The sequence below is a fragment of the Alosa sapidissima genome, chromosome 1 (assembly GCF_018492685.1).
Source record: "Alosa sapidissima isolate fAloSap1 chromosome 1, fAloSap1.pri, whole genome shotgun sequence".
Taxonomy (NCBI): domain Eukaryota; kingdom Metazoa; phylum Chordata; class Actinopteri; order Clupeiformes; family Clupeidae; genus Alosa; species Alosa sapidissima.
The window spans coordinates 25,076,340-25,094,386 of record NC_055957.1 but is presented as its reverse complement, the minus strand read 5'-3'; the positions used below and the strand labels follow the sequence as shown (position 1 = coordinate 25,094,386).

Here is an 18,047-nt window from a genome sequence, read left to right as displayed (position 1 = left end):
TTCTTGCCATTGAGTGATTTAACGATTTATACCAATTCCGAAAATCAGTCAAAACATGACACCACGTATTATGTGCCAGTGCGCTGCCACGCTAAGCTATTTAGGCTATAATGATTCGTGGTGGCAATATTAGTCTTACCAATGGGAAAAAATAGCATGTAGCCTAGACAAGCCATGTGATAGCCTGGTGGATGATGAGTAAATCTACCAAGAAGCAAGCATCTCTTTTACATGAACTGGTTCTCACATTTGACAGTTGTAAGCAGTGTTTCCAGGATATGGTCGGTAAATCCAGCATGATGCACATTTAATTGCATGTGAGGTATTTATTTATTTATTTATTTATATTTAGAAAAATAACATGCAGCCTCAAAATATGAGCGTAAACTTTATTTTGTAAATGTTTTGACATACCTTTCTAATAATGTAGTAATATGGATCCATTAAAAATATATATGAATGAATGCAGGACAGGCAGTGTGTGTGTGTGTGTGTGTGTGTGTGTGTGTGTGCCTTTATATGTAGGCTAGATGTTTGTGTCTGTGCCATGTGTCTTTGTATGTCTGTGAGAGTATCTGTTTGTATTATATAGCATGTGCCTGTGTCCTTCACTGTAACCAAGGATGCTGTAGAATGCCATCTAGAGTAGGTCTTCCTCTGGGCCGCTTGGCTAAGCAGCGTCTCATTAGGTCCTGGCACTCTATTAGGATGTTTGGAAACGTATTACAGTCAGCAATGCATCCATTAAATATCAACTTTGCATGTGTTTCTAATGTAGATGTGCGTCTTACGTCTGGAAAACTGCTGTGGGATGTACGGCTCACGGCCGATGATGTCTGCACGTGTGCAGAAGGGGTGCTCGCCACACAGCATGTCATACAGCAGCACCCCTATCTGCCACACACAGGAGGGCATGGCCTCGTACTCCCCCACCAGGTACCACTCGGGCGGCGTGTACTGCATTGTGCCTGCACCCACACAAGCGCCACAACAAACCTGTCAGCAGCTGGACGACCCCACCAGGCCACACGCATGTTGAGTGCCATCATTAGGCATTTAATGTTGTCATTTATTTCATGACTAATGCTCTCATGTTCTCCATTTTGTACAATGACCCCATGTCAAAAACCTTTAAGTTTATCATATTGATAGAGACATACAGAATCTGAAGATCTGAAGATGAACATTTTAATAAAAAATACTGTATATATATACTATTTCCTGTATATGTTAGATAATGACATTTAAATTACATTTACATTTACATGTATTCATTTAGCATATACTGCTCACAATTTAAATAGTGTTGTGTCTGTGGAAATGTGATACGTATTCATACCATAGAACTCAGTGCATGGTTCATTCTGGAGAATGCATCCACAGCCATAGTCAAGTATGCGCACACACAGGCTATCATTGCCCATGAGCACCAGAATGTTCTCAGGCTTTATGTCACGATGGAGAACTCCTTTAGAGTGAACCTTATTCATGGCCTCAACCAGCAGTTTCAGAATTAACTGTTTTGGACAAACCAGACAGGTAAGACAGTTAGAGATGTTGATATGAAGCTACTCTACTTTGACCCATACAGGTAAGACAGTTAGAGATGTTGATATGAAGCTACTCTACTTTGACCCAGACTTTAAGGCAGTACATTTCAGAGTCCATAACACATTTTCATGTGTATGCACCTTAGCCTCTTCCTCTGGGAGTCTCCCGCCTCTCTCCTGGATGTAGTCAAACAGATCCAGGCAGGGAAGTGGCCTCTCCATCACCAACACGAGCTCGTCCCCCAGCTCGTACCAGTCCAGCAGCTGAACACTAACGCCGCTGCTGTCCGGCCCCCTCTCTCCCTCACCAGCTCCCACCATCAGCAGGAGCACCACCTCCAGAGGGAACTGATGAAGCTGCCCATCCAGAACCTTTTACCCAACACACATGCACACACACACACACACACACACACACACACACACACACACACACAAGGCAAAACATAACAGTAAGGAATGCAATAAAAAAATATTTTTTGCAGCAGTAATGCTTTTGCATTAGTGGCATAAATGATTAAAAGTGTGTGAGTGATCATATTTCATAGGTGTGCATGAGTGTGAACTGGTCATCACTGAAATCACTCACCACTGATGTCCGAATCACCTTTGACTGCGGCACATGTTTGATGGCCACCTGAACAGAATAGAAACTTCTGAGTGTGTTGTTGCACATACTGTTTTATCTTGCTGCCTTTGTGTGTGTGTGTTTGTATGTGAGTGAGTGAGAGAGAGAGGAAGAGCAATGCATACTTACGGCCAGTGAGTCTTCTACTCTGTGTCCAGCATAAACAGTACCATATCCACCCTGACTCAGGCAAAGCGTCTGTTTGTATTTCCCTTCAAATGCATCTGAGAACATAAACACACATACACACACTCAATGTTGAAATCCCAGGAGCCAATCACAACCGCTTATCCAACATTAGGTGGGCTTTAGTCAGACAGAGGAGAATGATTGGCACCATTTTTTTACGCACATTACTGGTTCCACACCCAATGGCTGCACTGATGATGTCACTATAAAATTACATGGATGTATATGTTCTTTGAAATTGGGTAAACAACTGCATTTAAAAGTGTTGTTCACAAAAAAGATGGATTTGCTACTTCTGAAAGGGTTCGGCAAGAGTTTAATGTACTAACTTAAATTAGATTAAATTAAAAGTTAACTAGTCCAGAGTCCAGACCAGCTCTGAATAGAGAATTGGTTTGTTGTCAGCCAGGCTGCAGTCTGCCCAAGCATATCCAAAATGGTTAAACTGTGTAGCCCATTGGTTCTCAAAGTGGGGTCCGCAGCACATTGTCAGGGGGTCCCTGACAAAGTTTGCTACAAAATATGAAATTGTCTTATATGGCGAAAAATGCTACAGTATCAGTATTTGCCCAATTGATCTGCTGATACGTTACATCAATACGTCAACACTATTAATTAACTGCCAACAAAATGAAAGTTATGTGAAGCAAACACTATGTGTTCAACACAATGGGCCTACATTTGACAAAGAAACAACAATCTTTTAAAAAAAATCCTACATGCTGTCAAAGTTTGCTAACATGACTATTGTGGTATTAGCACTCTATGTTTATAAAATACATATAACATAAGCATCTAACAGAAACAAAGGCTATACAGCTACACGTACATGATTAACTTGTTTTATGTGTTGCGATTATGAGGTGTCCTTGGAGAATTTTCCACTCCATGAGGGGTCCCCGGCCCACAAAAGTTTGAGAACCCCTGGTGTAGCCTACCTAAACAAGTGAGCAATATCAATAGCTCTAAATAGAAAGAGCCAAATTAATACCATCACCAATACCGTCTCAAGACTCAAGAGATTTCCTCTTATTAGCTAATTATTGCCAATGCCATTAATGCAGTATGGAGTGCTTGAAATGTGTGAGTGCATAGGGCCTTGATTTCCTCGTGCCTGAAACTAGTTAGCACCAGATCTGGCTGACCTGAGAGAAAGATTGTAACAAGAGACGAAGAAGACAAAGACCTTCATTCATTGCAACACCCTCAAAGACAAATAGAAGCATCTGGAAGACCTCTGAGGAGAAACAATGGAGGAGAATCATAATAGGAGGTAAAGTAGCCTACACCACTATCACAGTGAGGGATGGAAGGATTGGGATGGAATAGTCCCCTCCTCATGACCCATGCAGAACTGGCCATCACAATAAAAAGCAGGAAATGCTCCAAGGGGTGCCTGCTGCGGTCAACATGTTAAGTCGGAAGTGATGAGCTAAACTCAAAGGCCATTACTTACAGCCAGGGCCTTTGAGTTTAGCTCATAACTTCTGCCTTAACTGACCCAATCTGAGTTCCTTTGGGAGTCCTGCAGAGCATATGGGAGAAGTTGAGACTGGTTTACAGTATGACCACCAATACAGGCCTCAAATTGAATAGAATTGAATCATGGTGTAGTTGACAAACAGAAGACATTTTTCATCAAAAGCTACATGAGAGCCCACAGGGAATTCGCCAGAAAATATACTAAGGTCTGTGGTCTGTAAAGATGTGGTCAGATAAAATATTATGGTGACAGGACAGCGCCATTGGGGAATGTTTCTTCCAACAAGGACTGGAGCTATGTCCAGGATAGATGGATGTAGAAACTGGAGCAGTCCTGAGTGAAAACCTTTTGTGTAGTATCTCAGGGGTGAGGGTGAAGGTGTGCACATTTTGTAGAACTATTATCAAGAGGTCTTGAGGTTGCCATTGTTGCCAAACATAGTTTAGCAAAATACTAAGTGCAGGGTCCGAATACCTATATAATTGGGATATTATCTTTTTTAACGAAACAATGAATGTATTGTCATTGTGGAGTATGTTTACAGATTCTTGGAAAAACAAATAAAGGAGTTGAAAACTGAAAAGGGTCTGAAACATTTGCAGTCACTGTAAACACTCAATCAGATTCACTATTTTGTATTACTGTTAACATATATCCTAAAGGACTGCATAATTTTACAGTGGTGTACAACACATGAGACTGTGTTGGTTTAACTGTGTGAGTATCTGTATTAGGTGTGTCACTTCTAGTGAAGCGGAGCCGTTCTCCTGACCTCTCTGAGTGCTGTTGAGTCTGACGAGTGTGCTAGGACTAGTCTCCTTCAGGGTTTGCAGGTCATACTGGCTACTGCTGTCGGTCTTGACACTGCTGCCACTGGTATGCTCTGATTCACTTGAGCTGCCCACTGCTCCATGTAGGGCTCCATCCAAGAGTCCATCCACACTCCTGTCCTCTTCCTCCTCCTCCTCCTCCTCCTCCTCCTCCGCTCTCTTGGACCTGCATCTTTTCCATCTAGATTCACCACTGCTGCTTTTCTTCCTGTGCTCTCTCTTCCTCCTCCGCTCTTCCCTCGCACTTATAGCAGGAGACTTCTGGCATGGTTGGCATGGCAACTTATGTGGCATGTGAGCACCTGGGCAAGATTGTGAGAGTTCACAATGAGTTTGTTGACATTATTAGGGATTTATGTATCAAAGTATCACATAGAACCCTGACACCTTTTTGTGGATATTGGTATCCTCCACATTGGTATCCTCCACTTTTTCTGGCTTTTGGACCCCTTCTCCTGACAAGACTGTCCACATAGGCCTACTACACATTTGTTTAGTAAAAACTTACTTACTCAGACTTGCTTCTGAGAATTAATCATAAATAAATCGAATTGACTTTTTCTAATCGGTTCCTGAGTGGTCTGTTTTAACTTGATGGCAAGAGCTATCAGACGCTGTTAAAATATTATGTAGCCTACTTCAACATATACAGGCCTAGCGGAAAACAACTTCACAACTACTTCACAATCTTTCACACATGTTCAGTACTCACTTAGCTTCTTCACATGTCCAGATGGTATAGGGTGGATAGATTTACAGTACATGGCATTGGCTTAAAATATTGGGACCATAGTTTTACAAATGATCCTCTCTTAAATGCAATGATGATTTGATTGGCAAGCTCATGCTTTTTAGAACACCAGTTAGTCACTATGAGATGTTATGGCATCATAAGAGACGTTTATGACATCACTCAGAGTAGGCTACCAATTTTCATGCTTACTTCAAGGCTGCATTGCATTGTAATAATGAATAGAAAACTAAAGACATACTTTAGAAAATAAAAAAATAACAATATCCCAACTACTATGGCTTATCAAAAAAGATGAAATTGTAAAATACAGCAACTAACAAAGGACAATCAGGAATTCAGGATACATTAAGTATCCTGGATTCTTGATTGTTGAACTATTAAGGATCCTAAACAATCTTTCCCTTATTACAGAGATCAAGGAAAGAAGACTTGATGTGCCACTTTGGTTCTGAGTCAATTAAGCCTCTCCATAGGCTACAACCTTGAGAAATGAAAATGTTTAAAAGCTTATATTTACATATATTATTTTAGGCAGAGCCGGACAGTAATGGAGTACATTTACCTGAGTACAGTACTTGAGTACAATTCTGAAGGGCTCTGTACTTTACTCGAGTATCATTTTTGGGGAGTACTCATGACTTTACTCAAGTACATTTGAGAAGCAAATATTGTACTCTTTACTCCACTACATTTCTATCCATAACGGTGAGTACCCGTTACTTCTTCTAAAAAAAAAAAGGAAAAAAGAAAAAACTCGGAAACCCTCAATTTGTTGTTTCCCTCTCAAACGTGATTCGATTGTGCAGGCGCCACTGATTGGCCTATCAGCAATCACCTTCAGCTTTCCGCCAAAGTCAACTCCATGGTCAGATTTAGATAAGAGACGAAACCATGGACGAAACAATGGATGAAGACGCAGCAGGTCCATCCCGGGAATGTGCCAACCTGTGGCCCCACCTCGCCAGACTATTTCAATTTTCTGAACAAGTTAATGATAGTTTTCGCTTCAAGTGTTTCAATTACAAAATAGTATTTTGTATTTCAAATACGTATTTTAAATACATGTATTAGAAATACTGCCCATCCCTGGCAACATGGTAAAAAGATGAAAATGACTTGATTTTACTTTCAATTCCTTTTACATTCTCCAAGGTATTAACATTAACATTTTTCATAACTCCATGTAGGACAATTCTGTACTTGAGTAAAATTTAGCAAAGGGTATCTGTACTTTTACTCAAGTAATGAAGCTGCGTAGTCTGTCCGCCTCTGATTTTAGGTGATTGTCTTTTGTAACCATACCACTATTTCATAATTTTAGACTCAGTATTGATAATGTCAATGTAGGCATTACAGTAAGAAGTTACTGTAAATTGACCATAAAATCTGATAGAACTTTACAACTCATACACGGAGTGCATATAAATGTAAAAACATTAAAATAAAAATAATTTAAAACGTTAGGGAAAGTCTCTGCAGTCTGCAGCAAAACTATAGTCTCTTTTTTATATAAATCTGGATAGGTCATTTGGGAAGTATTTCTGTGGAACATGGACAGAACTGGTATTGGGGACATTTGCTGAAATGCTTTGAATGTTAAAAGTTAAGACCTTAAATTAATTCTAAAAAAGTAATGTGTTTTTTTGGATTCAGGGATGTAAAAGAGGCATTGCAGAACTTTCTCTGAGTCTCTCAAAGATAAAATGGTTCATCACCTGGCAATATTTCTCTGATGACTACAGCAATTCTGGTTAGTAGTAGGACAGCAAGGTTGAAGTTGAGCCAGATTTAGCAACCGATTTAACATTTAAAAAATTGCAGTTGGAAGAATGTGTAAATTTATACAGCAAAGGTAAGTACATTGTTTCCTCACTGCTGATGCGGTTTATCATCAGTTTGTAAAGGTTCAGTGATTTAGGAAGTAACGTTAGGAATCCCTGATCAATGTGATGCTGTTTAGGCTGGGACAATTATTTCAAAGTTAACGCAAAGTCTTCATCCATTACTATACAGGGTTGGAAACATTTCCAAATTGTAAGTACCCAGACTCTCTTCACAAAGTGAAACGAAGGAGTGAGTCTGGTGAAACCAGGCTACTGCATGGTAACATTGTCAGGATTAGTCAAATATACTTCTGTTTTAGTTGTTGGTTTAGTTGCAAGAAATTGTGACATCACTTTTCTTTTACCAGCAAGACAGTCCACAGGTCTTGAATTTCCAATAAAGTATCTATCTATCTATCTATCTACTGTATCTATCTAAGCCTGGTCAAGCAATTAATTCACTAGAGGACAAGGATAAGTCTTCATCAGCATAACAGAAGAGGGACATGTGAGTAAGCCATATGGCCAAACGGTAGATAGGCTCTCAATAATAGATTGCTGAGGCACGCCACATGTGATATTATTACAGTTTTTCTCAGTCGCTTTGGTGCTTTTCTCAGATCAGAATGAAAATTCTCAAAACTATTAGTTCAGCCTCCATAACATTGTCATTTGTGCACATCATAGTAGCAATTTCTCCTTCCTCTGAACAAATTGCAAATGCTTTTGAACATGTATCAGTTACTTTGTCATGTCAGTCAAAATGAACTATACTTATGGATGCTGAATAGTCGTTCCCAATAAAACTAATAGTCTTCATTTCATTGCTTGAGTCATTACATACAAAATTGGTGAACTAGTTATCAAATTCTGTCACAATGCTGTATATTGCAAAGAGCATATACAGTAAAACTGTGAAACGTACATATTTGTGTCTTGTACTCACTTACTCCCCTAAGCAATTTGTATAAGTATACTCTTTTGATCCCGTGAGGGAAATTTGGTCTCTGCATTTATCCCAATCCGTGAATTAGTGAAACACACACAGCACACAGTGTACACAGTGTACACACAGTGAGGTGAAGCACACACACTACTGTAATCCCGGCCTGCATCAACAGTGGCGCTCGGGGAGCAGTGAGGGGTTAGGTGCCTTGCTCAAGGGCACTTCAGCCGTGCCTACTGGTTGGGGTTCGAACCGGCAACCCTCCGGTTACAGGTCCGAAGTGCTAACCAGTAGGCCACGGCTGCCCCCCGTAACTTGTAACTTTGTAACTTTACTGTGCTGTCCTGAGCATTTTCAGGTAGTGTCACCGAGTTCTGACCTTTTTTTGCATGGGAAAACACTGAGAGCATAAACTGTCGTAATGAAAACATGACAAAGCCATTTGACTATCTTGTTCATAAACGATGGTGTCAAGACTTCTCATTTTGATGACACTGGCAGTTTCATTGACATAAATACTTGCTTTTGAGGTATGGACTATCCATTTTGAGCAAGTGACGTGCTTTTGCAGGTTATCCACTAGGTTTTGCAGTTTGCACTAATTGTTTTGAGAAATGCACTAACTGCTGTGCAAATGTGGTGTGAGAAAAGCACCAAAGCGACTGAGAAAAACTGTAATGCAGAGCACATATTTATGACCGCCGCTATATAGGGATTGTCAAACTTTTTTTTTTCCATCAACTACTTTCTGAATTTTTGGTCAACGATTACCGGGACACCGAAACACCGGGGCCCATGAAACTTGGTGGGCATGTAGACTTTTTGGTCCCTGGGGGTCCACCCCCAACAACCCCCCCCCCAACCCACCCCACCCCACCCCACGCTGGAGCCCCGAAAACTCAGTTTTTCCTAAACCTCAACCTCACATCAACCTAGCCCATAACCACTCATTTGTGATTTGCACCCCCTCCCCCCAAGGATAAAAAATGAAAATGCAATATTATACTGCTTTAATTGCTCCTATCTTCAATTGAGAGGTTCTGAACGGCACCAAATTTCATGTGTATGATTAACCTGACATATGGGGGTATGCCAAGTTTTGTGGAATTTCATCCATGGAGGGGGGGGGGGAGAGTATAAAATAAATTAATTTATGTGTACATTTAGTGACTGTACACCTATCAGCCTGTAGATGGTAGTGTTGAGCAAAGGGTTGCTGGTAGAGGATGATACGGAGAGGATGCAGTATACACACACACGCACATATGCACACACACTCGCATTCACACGCACAGACACACACGCATGCACATACACAGAAAAAACACATGCAATGACACACAAACACACACACACACACACACACACACACACACAAACACACACACACACACACACAGGCACGCACACACTCACACGCATGCACACACGTAAGCACGCACACATACACACAGACACACACAGGCACGCACATACAAGTGCACATACTATAGGCAAAGATTCTATAGTTAACTAAGATGAATCATAAGACGATTCATCAATGGAACGAAATGGCACTAGTTCCGGACTCCTAAATAGGCGTGTCAAAACATAAACTTTTCTCTGAATAAGCAATAATAACATATACATATAATTTTGTATACTATTTTACAGTCATTGTTTGTGTGTGATGACAATGAAACACTCTTTCGGACACGGAATAAATAATTTCATTTAGCCCCGTTAACCGAGCTAGCTAGCTAACGTTAGCATAGTAAACGGAAAGTGAATGGGAATGTTCGCTAGCTAGCTAGCAGCTAAGAACTTTGGTTAAACTTATATATTGTTGCAAACAAACCTGAAATAACATATGTTCAGCAACTTTGTGATAGTCTACTAGTTCTAGCAAAAAATATGTTAGGTTAGTTTATCAACCATCTCTGAGTCTAGAGCCTCTGAGAACAGGTGGCTGTGCACCAGAGCTTTGAGGAGACAGTGACAGATCACGAACAAAGCTATTTTTGTCTTTATTTGTTTCGTTGGAAAATACAATTTCAATGTCGGAATGTTAGGGAGACATGTGGCTTCTAGAAAATGGGTTCAAAACTTACATCGCTGAATGTAGGGCTAAGGGATTGGTCATATTCCGTGAAAATGTTCATTTCTCCCATAGGAATACATAGACACTGGACCTCCCGCTAGACTCCTAAATGGGCGTGACTGCTTCGAACCCCACGTCACAACGTGCCAGAATTTACCCTCTTATGAATCGTCTCGCTTTATCAACCGTCTCTGCTATAGGTATCGGCAATAGGCTGCATTTCCAGTATTGACGTTACATAGTTTGTCCACCAGATGGCGCAGCATCTTGCTGCAAGACACACACGCTTGATTGGGTTCTACTTCACCTCCAGTTTTGTGGCTTGTGTATTCATGGTAGGATGATTTTCATGTGAAATGTAATTCCCATTTCTTCTTTACGTAAATAAACCTAAGAATGTTTATCGCACATGCTTGTTTTTTTACTGCAGGTATGTTAATCTTACACCAGCGTAATGTTATATCCATAGGTAAAATAATGTTAATGTTAGCATTGGTTGAGTGATGGAGGCTAGTTTGATTGTTGGTATATTTGTGAAACAATGTGGTTATAGCCTACTAAGCAAATTGATAACAGTACTGTAATTGTCTCTTTAGACTGTCATCCCATTGTTTTCTGACCATACTGACAGGAGATAAATTAGTTAGCCACAATACTAAGGTCTCTAATTTGATGATTTTCTGATGGAAGATATACAGCAGGGCATGAATACCTGTCTATGATGCATCCTAAACACCGGGCTAGGAAATTTCTTCTTGCTAAATTGTTTTTTCTGCTGTTGACTCGCTCACAGTCCTTGGTGGCCGTCAGTGCTTTTCAAAATGTTGCATTAAGACCACAAAAAGTCTACAGGAAATAAATGTGAGCATCTGAACGTTCATTCCCAAACACCCACTAGACTACCCTAGTTTCAATCTTCAATTTCTTGCATTTCAACAAGGTGTTTCAAGTAAGGAAGATCATGGTTAAAAGTAAAGTAAGGCTAAAAGTAAAGCAAAGCTAAAAGTAAAGTAAAGTAACTATACTTGTAAAATGTTTTGCTTTCATAAAGGGAGAGTCATTAAGTGTATAAACTGCTCACAAAGAAAGTTTGTGGCAATGTGGTTATCACAGAACCAATACCTCTTTTATTCTTGCTATTCTTCCTATTCTATACCTTATTTTATTTCTTAAAAAGTAAATGACTGTATATGAAGAGCTAGATAGTTAGGCCTATTGAAATACATAATGCCCCACCTTGATTAGAACCACGTTATGGAAGAACATTTTTACATTGTGTTTGTTAAAAATGACTATCGGCAGATATATCAGTTATCAGTTTTTGAAAAACTCAAATATCGAAATCAGTATCAGCCTTCAAAATCCCATATCGGTCAGGCTCTCACACACAGGTACACACGCATGCACACGCACACACATCCACAAAACCAGACGCACGCAGACACACACACAGGCACGCACACATTCACACACACACACACACACAGGCACGCACATACAACACAAAAGTTGCAAGAGTAGGGGGTGGAGAGGGAGATGGAGACAAATTGACAAGCGTGATTTATTTTCGTGGAGAGGATGTACAGCACTGTGCAGCGGTCATATTTTGTACGGCTATGCGGTACATCTAGTCTAATAAGAAATGATCTAAATCCAAGCAGTCCATTAAAAAGGGAAATACTAGTTTTAAGATACTTCCACACTGCCCAGACAGTGCCCATTCCAGTCAATGCCCCATCCAGAATGTTCCGAAAACCAACGTCCAGCACCACACTGCCCTTATCAGCCTTATCAAAAAGAATGACTTTTGGACATGTCAAACTCAAACAACTCAATCCCATACGCCGACTGTGCACACTGACCCAGTTGTTGTTGGGGCAGTGTGTGAGCACCTTAGGATGAAATAGGCCTAAATGTGACTTTTAGCATAAAACAATGTCATAAATATCACTCAGAGCTGTTAAAAGAGTTGCCTGACACCAATTTCGATTTCAACATAGAGATGTTAATGTTTCACATGCAAACGTGCAATGCATCTCAGTGCATAGGGTACCACAGTTGCAGGCAACGTTGGTAAGACTAGGTGCCATGGGAAGCTCAAATATAAGCTTGAGAGAAAAGTTGTGTCCATTTGGAGGCGTTATAATTGCATCATGACCTTATTATAAACTACTACTTGTGTGTCAGACTGTGCATAATCTCGGGGGGCCGGGAAAAGTGTTTCCTGTAGTTCCTACGGTGATTGGGGCGTTCAGTTCCGGAGCGGCAGCAGCGACATCTGGAAGGGAGGAGAATTGGAAAGAAAGACAGAAGAAAAGCAGAGAGGGAGAGTGAAGGGGCGCTGACACAGGAGGTAAGTAAGGCGGCGAGAAAATAACATTTAGTCTAGAACCTAACAAAACTGCATGCTGTAATCATGTAGGCCTTTAGTTGTAAGTGTCTTGTTGCTGTCTTTGGAGTCAGCTGCATTACTCTAACGAGGATAGCACCCGTGTTGGCTCTCCTCGGTGGGCGACGCATTGTGCTCTGGCTTTGCGTCGCGGAGTTGGGGGAGGTTGGAAGTAGAGGGGAGGTCTGGACGGCAGATGATTTCTACAGTATCAGTTGATCAGAACAAAACATAGTTTTATTTTCTCTTTGGTGATATCCTGAGAATTATATTCTGCATGCGTCCTAGACTCACTAGAGTCACTGTCCAGTTTGTCCTATTGATGAGACAGTGGGACTACTGCAGTTTCAGTGTAGCTTAGCCTTCACAGTGCATTGCCGTCACCAGGGGTCCATGCCTGCTGTTTGTGTCTTGTCTGTGTTAACTCCTTGAGTATTTATTTCGAGTTGATACCAGACCGACACATTGGCACTGGAGGAGAAAAAACAAACGAAGTTAGTCATTTTGTGTTATTGCGCTGGTGGTGGTCTGATCAAGGCGATTGGGAATATTTGTGACGATTATGATCCTCTGCAAATGTACGTTTCTGATTTTATACCCCCATTTACACAGCATTCCATGAACCCCTCCGTCAGGGGAGCAGGACTGCGAAAGATGGGAGGCAGTCTCTGAAGCAGAGCCTAGTTGCGCGTTTCTTATTAGGTTGTTACCATCATTTACATCAACCATTTAATGATATTGTCACCCTCACATGGCATTTGATGTACATCTGTTTTTGCTGTGATATTTTGCGGCAAGAGAAGACCGCATTGGTCAGCCTGACCGCTTCTGTCGCCGAGTCTGCGGCAGTAATGTGGGCCATGGCGAGGCGAGTGGACATAGATCCATTTTCAGTCCGGGACGTCGTCCTAAGGCGTCACTGGCGTCTGAATCAAGCCAGCGCTCTTTGAAACCTAACAGTGTGCATATGACTTTCCTAATACAAGTGCCAGAAGTCCAAATCGCTGTTCAAATATCTCCGTGATTTAAGCCTATGATTTTAACCTAACCCGACTATTTGTTTGAAATGCCTGGCAGTTATTGGAGTAGGCCTACTCCACTATTCAGCAGCTTTATTGTTGCCAGATTTAGCTGTGATGTTAGAGCCAGCTGAGGTAACAGCTTTGCACCATTCGAACTCAGGTGTTTACATGAAGCAGGATACATGTTTTGTTTTGTTTTTTCGTGCTCTTTCCTTTTCTATCTCACTGTCAACGTGCTAAAGAATTGCCATTGGTTTGGCATAGTATTCCAGCTGAGAAATCCCCTAGTTAAACTCAGTCTCGGCTGTCACGTTACAACATGCGAGTGCACAGGAAAGATGAAGGCATAGGCCTACGAATTTGTATTACACATGGAGGAGTGGACGTTATTGTTTGTGTGTGTAACATGCAATGTCTTGGTGAATGGAGCGTAAAAGTAAAAATAGCTGGTCAGCCAGTAAAAAGTTAGGAATTGAGAGTTAACGTTAATGTTGGTCAGAGGTGAATTTTATGTGTGTTAAGTGTTACATTCCTAATGCCTTTAACGTTTTGGCATAGTGGAGACATTATTGTTTACTTGTAGACCTGGCCTACCATGCCTGTGGGTTTGTTGCACAGTTTAGAGGGTTCTAAAATGTGTTCTCTGCAAAGGAAATCTTTATGATGTCATGTAAATGCCTCCACTCCAGACTCCAGAAAGCCTGACTTCCTGGAATTGTGAATGAGTTAGATTTTTAAATGTTTGCTATGTTTATGTTTATGTTAATTTAGAAGATGTTTGTGTCCAAAGTGATTTACAACAGTAACAATTAGCACTGAATTTGCATTAACAGTTAAAAGGAAAGTATATAATATAGTATAATAATAATAGACTAATAATAATAACAATAATATTGGTAGTAGCAAATCTTCATACAATAGGCGTATACATTTACATAAACCATGACTCTGTAATTAATTAATTAATTAATTGATTGATTAATTAATTAGATGCAAAAAAGATGCTTCCTGAAAATCCCACAGCTGTTGGGTTACTGTCTCTACTGTCAGTTGTTGTTGTTGCTAGTATCTCTCTAGTATCTATCTAGTCTTCAGAATAGATAGACACACACACACACACACACACACACAGGAGGTAAGATGGGTTTGACAAGAGCCAGTAACATTGGTTATGTGGCGTTGGGCAGGTGTTAGGCAGGCCTGCGCAAAGAAAGTAAAGTAGGGTTTACAAATGCTATGTCCAATAAAAAATGAGTGAATAGCAAATTTAGCAGGCTTCCATTGGAGTAGCGTCATCAATAATGATCAGTGGTAGAGGGTAGAGCTGCGGGTTATTGTGCCAGGCTCTCTCTCTCTCTCTCTCTCTCTCTCTCTCTCTCTCTCTCTCTCTCTCACACACACACATACACACACACACAAACACACACACACACACACACATACACACACTGCTGACAGAGGAAAAAATGAGTCAGCCTTTGGGGAAAAACACTGCAGAGGAGCGCAGCAAACTTTGGAGTGTAGTGAGAGTGGGTACATATGTGCAAGGGGGTTGTGGTTGGATCTTTGTGTAGGACATGTGTGGTGATGGTGTTGGTGTGTGTGTGTGTGTTTGTATGTGAGTGTGTGTTTGTGTGTGTGTGTGTGAATGTATGTGACTGGAAGGTGTGTTGTGGAGGTGTCTGAGAGACTGCCCTCCGTTTGAGCTGTTTGGTGAGTATGCTCAGTGAACTGGGTCGGTGTTGGATGGCTTATTGCTTTGATGGAAAATTATTGAAATTATTGCTGGATCTCTACTGTCGTGGTAGCACATATACAACGTGGAACGCAGTCTCGTCATGCCATATTGTCTCACAGTATGCAGCTGTTTGTGTGGGTTAGTGTGTGTGTGTTTATGTAGGTCCACAAGATCTATCCTGAGTAATAGAATGGAAAGGCATTCTGCAGGGTGTTGAGACTCTGCCTGAGGCTGCTCCTCTCAGTCTCTCTGAAGCTTAATGAAGTTGACCCATGAAGAAGGAGGGGTTGGGGGTCGGCAGTACTGTTCAAGTGATTGAGATGACCAGAACAGATTGTCAGCATACCATCTTAGTGATGCTCCTCTAACTTATAGCTGTCTGGGCTTCAAGCATCACAGTGGGGTTCTTTTAACTTAAAATAACAGCTTTAAACTTATGCTGATGATACACTAATTTATGTGAAGAATGAAGTATCTGACATTGCCAATGCATGCCTGGAACGCATGATATCGCGCTGTGTAACATGGTTGGATCATGACTCTTTTAGTCAGTTTTTGAAGTGGGTACTGTCTTGAATATTGAATATTGACGCCAAGAATTGATATAAATTCTTCCATCATTCTACCTTTAAGTATAACTGAGTAATCTCTTACAGAAATGCTATTTTTCTGGATGATGAATACTTTAAGGTTGTCAGTCTGACAAGGCCTTTGAGAGTTATGTCTATTTCAAGATAATAGTGATAAGAGAGTGTCCTTCCCTTGTCCACAGCCTGCCTGACCTTAGAATGCTTTAGTTAAGAACTATGTCAGAGAAGATGCTTTTTGACTCTTTGATGTTCCTGATCATACTGATGACATCATCCCAGACACCTCAGAAAGGGCTTGTGGCTCTGGTGAGTCACATTCTTCAGAGCTGGGAGAGTATTGGGTGGCTCTTCTGTGCCCTGTCCTCAATGTATGCAGTGGTTTGATAGGACATTGAAAAGCCTCAGCTCTGACTCTTAATCCAGGATGTTTATTAGTCTACGTGTTACATGTTTCTAAGCCTTGAGGATGTAGATGCATGGATATGGCTAGTATTTACCTTGGCGTAGAGCTAGGTTTTCCATTGCAAAAACTCATCCCGCCCAGTATGCATTCCTCTATAAGGCTGGGAGCTTGAAAGTAAATGTTGATGCCTTTATGTTGGTGTGAATTTAAACAAACATACCTCTGTATGAGGAGGTTGTGGATATTGTAGCAACAATGCCTTCAGAAAGTCACAAGGTAAAAGATAGAGTTACCACACGGCCCAACGAGATACACACAGATTCTAAATATGACACCAGACGCCCCAAGGTAACCACATACTTACACAGAAACACCTACTGCACGCTTATAAGCACACACACTAACTCACAAACCCACAGAGTACTACTATTTAAAATCATAGTCAAATAGTGCCTTAAAATTGTGTCTTGATATTTCTGCTCTTGAAGCCTGTATGTGTCTCCTTTTCCCATCAGATATCCCTTTGGTTGGCGCTGTTACGTCTGTCCTCCTTGGGACTATATCATTTTTATGTGTCTCAGCTGTGTGTCCTTCTGTGTATGTGAGGCAGTCTAGCACCCTGTGGTGTGTTCTGGTACAATAGCAGTATTGTGTGTATGTGTATGTGTGTGTGTGTGTGTGTGTGTGTGTGTGTGTGTGTGTGTGTGTGTGTGTGTGTGTGTGTGTGCGTTCTGGATTGGATTGGACTGGAAGCCAGGCTGAATTGTTGTTGAAAGTGTGTATGTGTGTGTGTGTGTTTGGGTAGAGTGTGTGTGTGGTGTGTGTGACTGCATTGTTGTTCTAGGAGGCAGACAGCCATGAGGCCTGTTTGCATTAGGAAAGGAAGACTGAGGCCCTTTTCATTCGGAGACACTATGTGTGTGTTTGTGTGTGTGTGTTTGTGTGTGTGTGTGTGTGTGTGTGTGTGCGTGTGTGTGTGTGTGTGTGTGTGTGTATCCTTTTTCTTTCACCCTGTTTGTGTGAAGACTTGGAAGCAACCCACCCAGCATCTAAAAATGAAGTGAGTGTGTCCAGTCAGGGTGTGTTTGTCTGCTCCACGTCTCTTTCCTCCTCTCCTCCTCTCTCCACGTCTCCTCTCCTCTCTCCTGTGTCCTCCTTCTCCTCCTCTCCTCCTCTCTCCACGTCTCCTCTCCTCTCTACTGTTGTCCTCCTTCTCCTCCTCTCCTCTCTCCACGTCTCCTCTCCTCTCTCCTGTGTCCTCCTTCTCCTCCTCTCCTCCTCTCTCCACGTCTCCTCTCCTCTCTACTGTTGTCCTCCTTCTCCTCCTCTCCTCCTCTCTCCACGTCTCCTCTCCTCTCCTCCTCTTCTCTCCTCTCTCCTCCTCTCCTCTTCTCCTTTCCTCTCGTCTCCTCCTCTGCTTCTCCTCTGTCTGTTCCTCGGTAAACTGTGTCAGTCTGATCTTGGGTCTGTCTGGCGTGTGTGTGTGTGGTTTGCGCTGGTATTGTTTTGGTGAGTGATATACACACAGGTCATACTTATGTGCATGTTTGTGTTGATAAGAGCTCTGTGTTAGTCAGCACTTTCCACCTGGTTCTGTTGTTCTGGGCTGTGGAAGCTGCATC

General features: G+C 41.5%; 2 protein-coding genes across 8 annotated transcripts in view; one reads left to right on the top strand and one right to left on the bottom strand.

Annotated features, from left to right (window-relative positions):
* Nucleotides 1-383: 383 nt before the first annotated feature.
* On the bottom strand, nucleotides 384-5,523 carry LOC121721291 (serine/threonine-protein kinase pim-2-like). Its single transcript, XM_042108101.1, has 8 exons — nucleotides 5,393-5,523; nucleotides 4,623-4,982; nucleotides 2,308-2,402; nucleotides 2,140-2,187; nucleotides 1,692-1,922; nucleotides 1,340-1,517; nucleotides 792-968; nucleotides 384-700 (listed from the first exon to the last, which is right to left on the bottom strand). Exons 1-8 carry the CDS (start codon nucleotides 5,442-5,444, stop codon nucleotides 609-611), a joined length of 1,233 nt encoding a protein of 410 aa, XP_041964035.1. The 5' UTR covers nucleotides 5,445-5,523; the 3' UTR covers nucleotides 384-608.
* A 6,979-nt stretch (nucleotides 5,524-12,502) lies between these two features.
* Nucleotides 12,503-18,047, top strand: part of apbb2b (amyloid beta (A4) precursor protein-binding, family B, member 2b) — a 35,041-nt gene continuing 29,496 nt past the window's right edge. For 2 of the 7 annotated variants that reach the window (XM_042105630.1, XM_042105592.1), the window contains exon 1: nucleotides 12,503-12,636. The gene's annotated coding sequence lies outside the window, so the exon portion shown is untranslated. Of the gene's footprint in view, nucleotides 12,637-13,111; nucleotides 13,251-18,047 lie in introns of those variants that run through there. The other 5 variants (XM_042105637.1, XM_042105607.1, XM_042105624.1 and 2 more) reach the window with 3 other exon arrangements.

What these genes read in the sequence shown, in the direction of transcription:
- LOC121721291 (XM_042108101.1), bottom strand. Translation starts at nt 5,444, where the DNA reads ATGTACTGTAAATCTATCCACCCTATACCATCTGGACATGTGAAGAAG. An exon ending in ACTCAACAGCACTCAGAGAG is followed by an intron (nt 2,403 to 4,622) that starts GTCAGGAGAACG and finishes TTATGTTCTCAG; the next exon opens with ATGCATTTGAAGGGAAATAC. An exon ending in ACCATGCACTGAGTTCTATG is followed by an intron (nt 969 to 1,339) that starts GTATGAATACGT and finishes GTGTGGGTGCAG; the next exon opens with GCACAATGCAGTACACGCCG.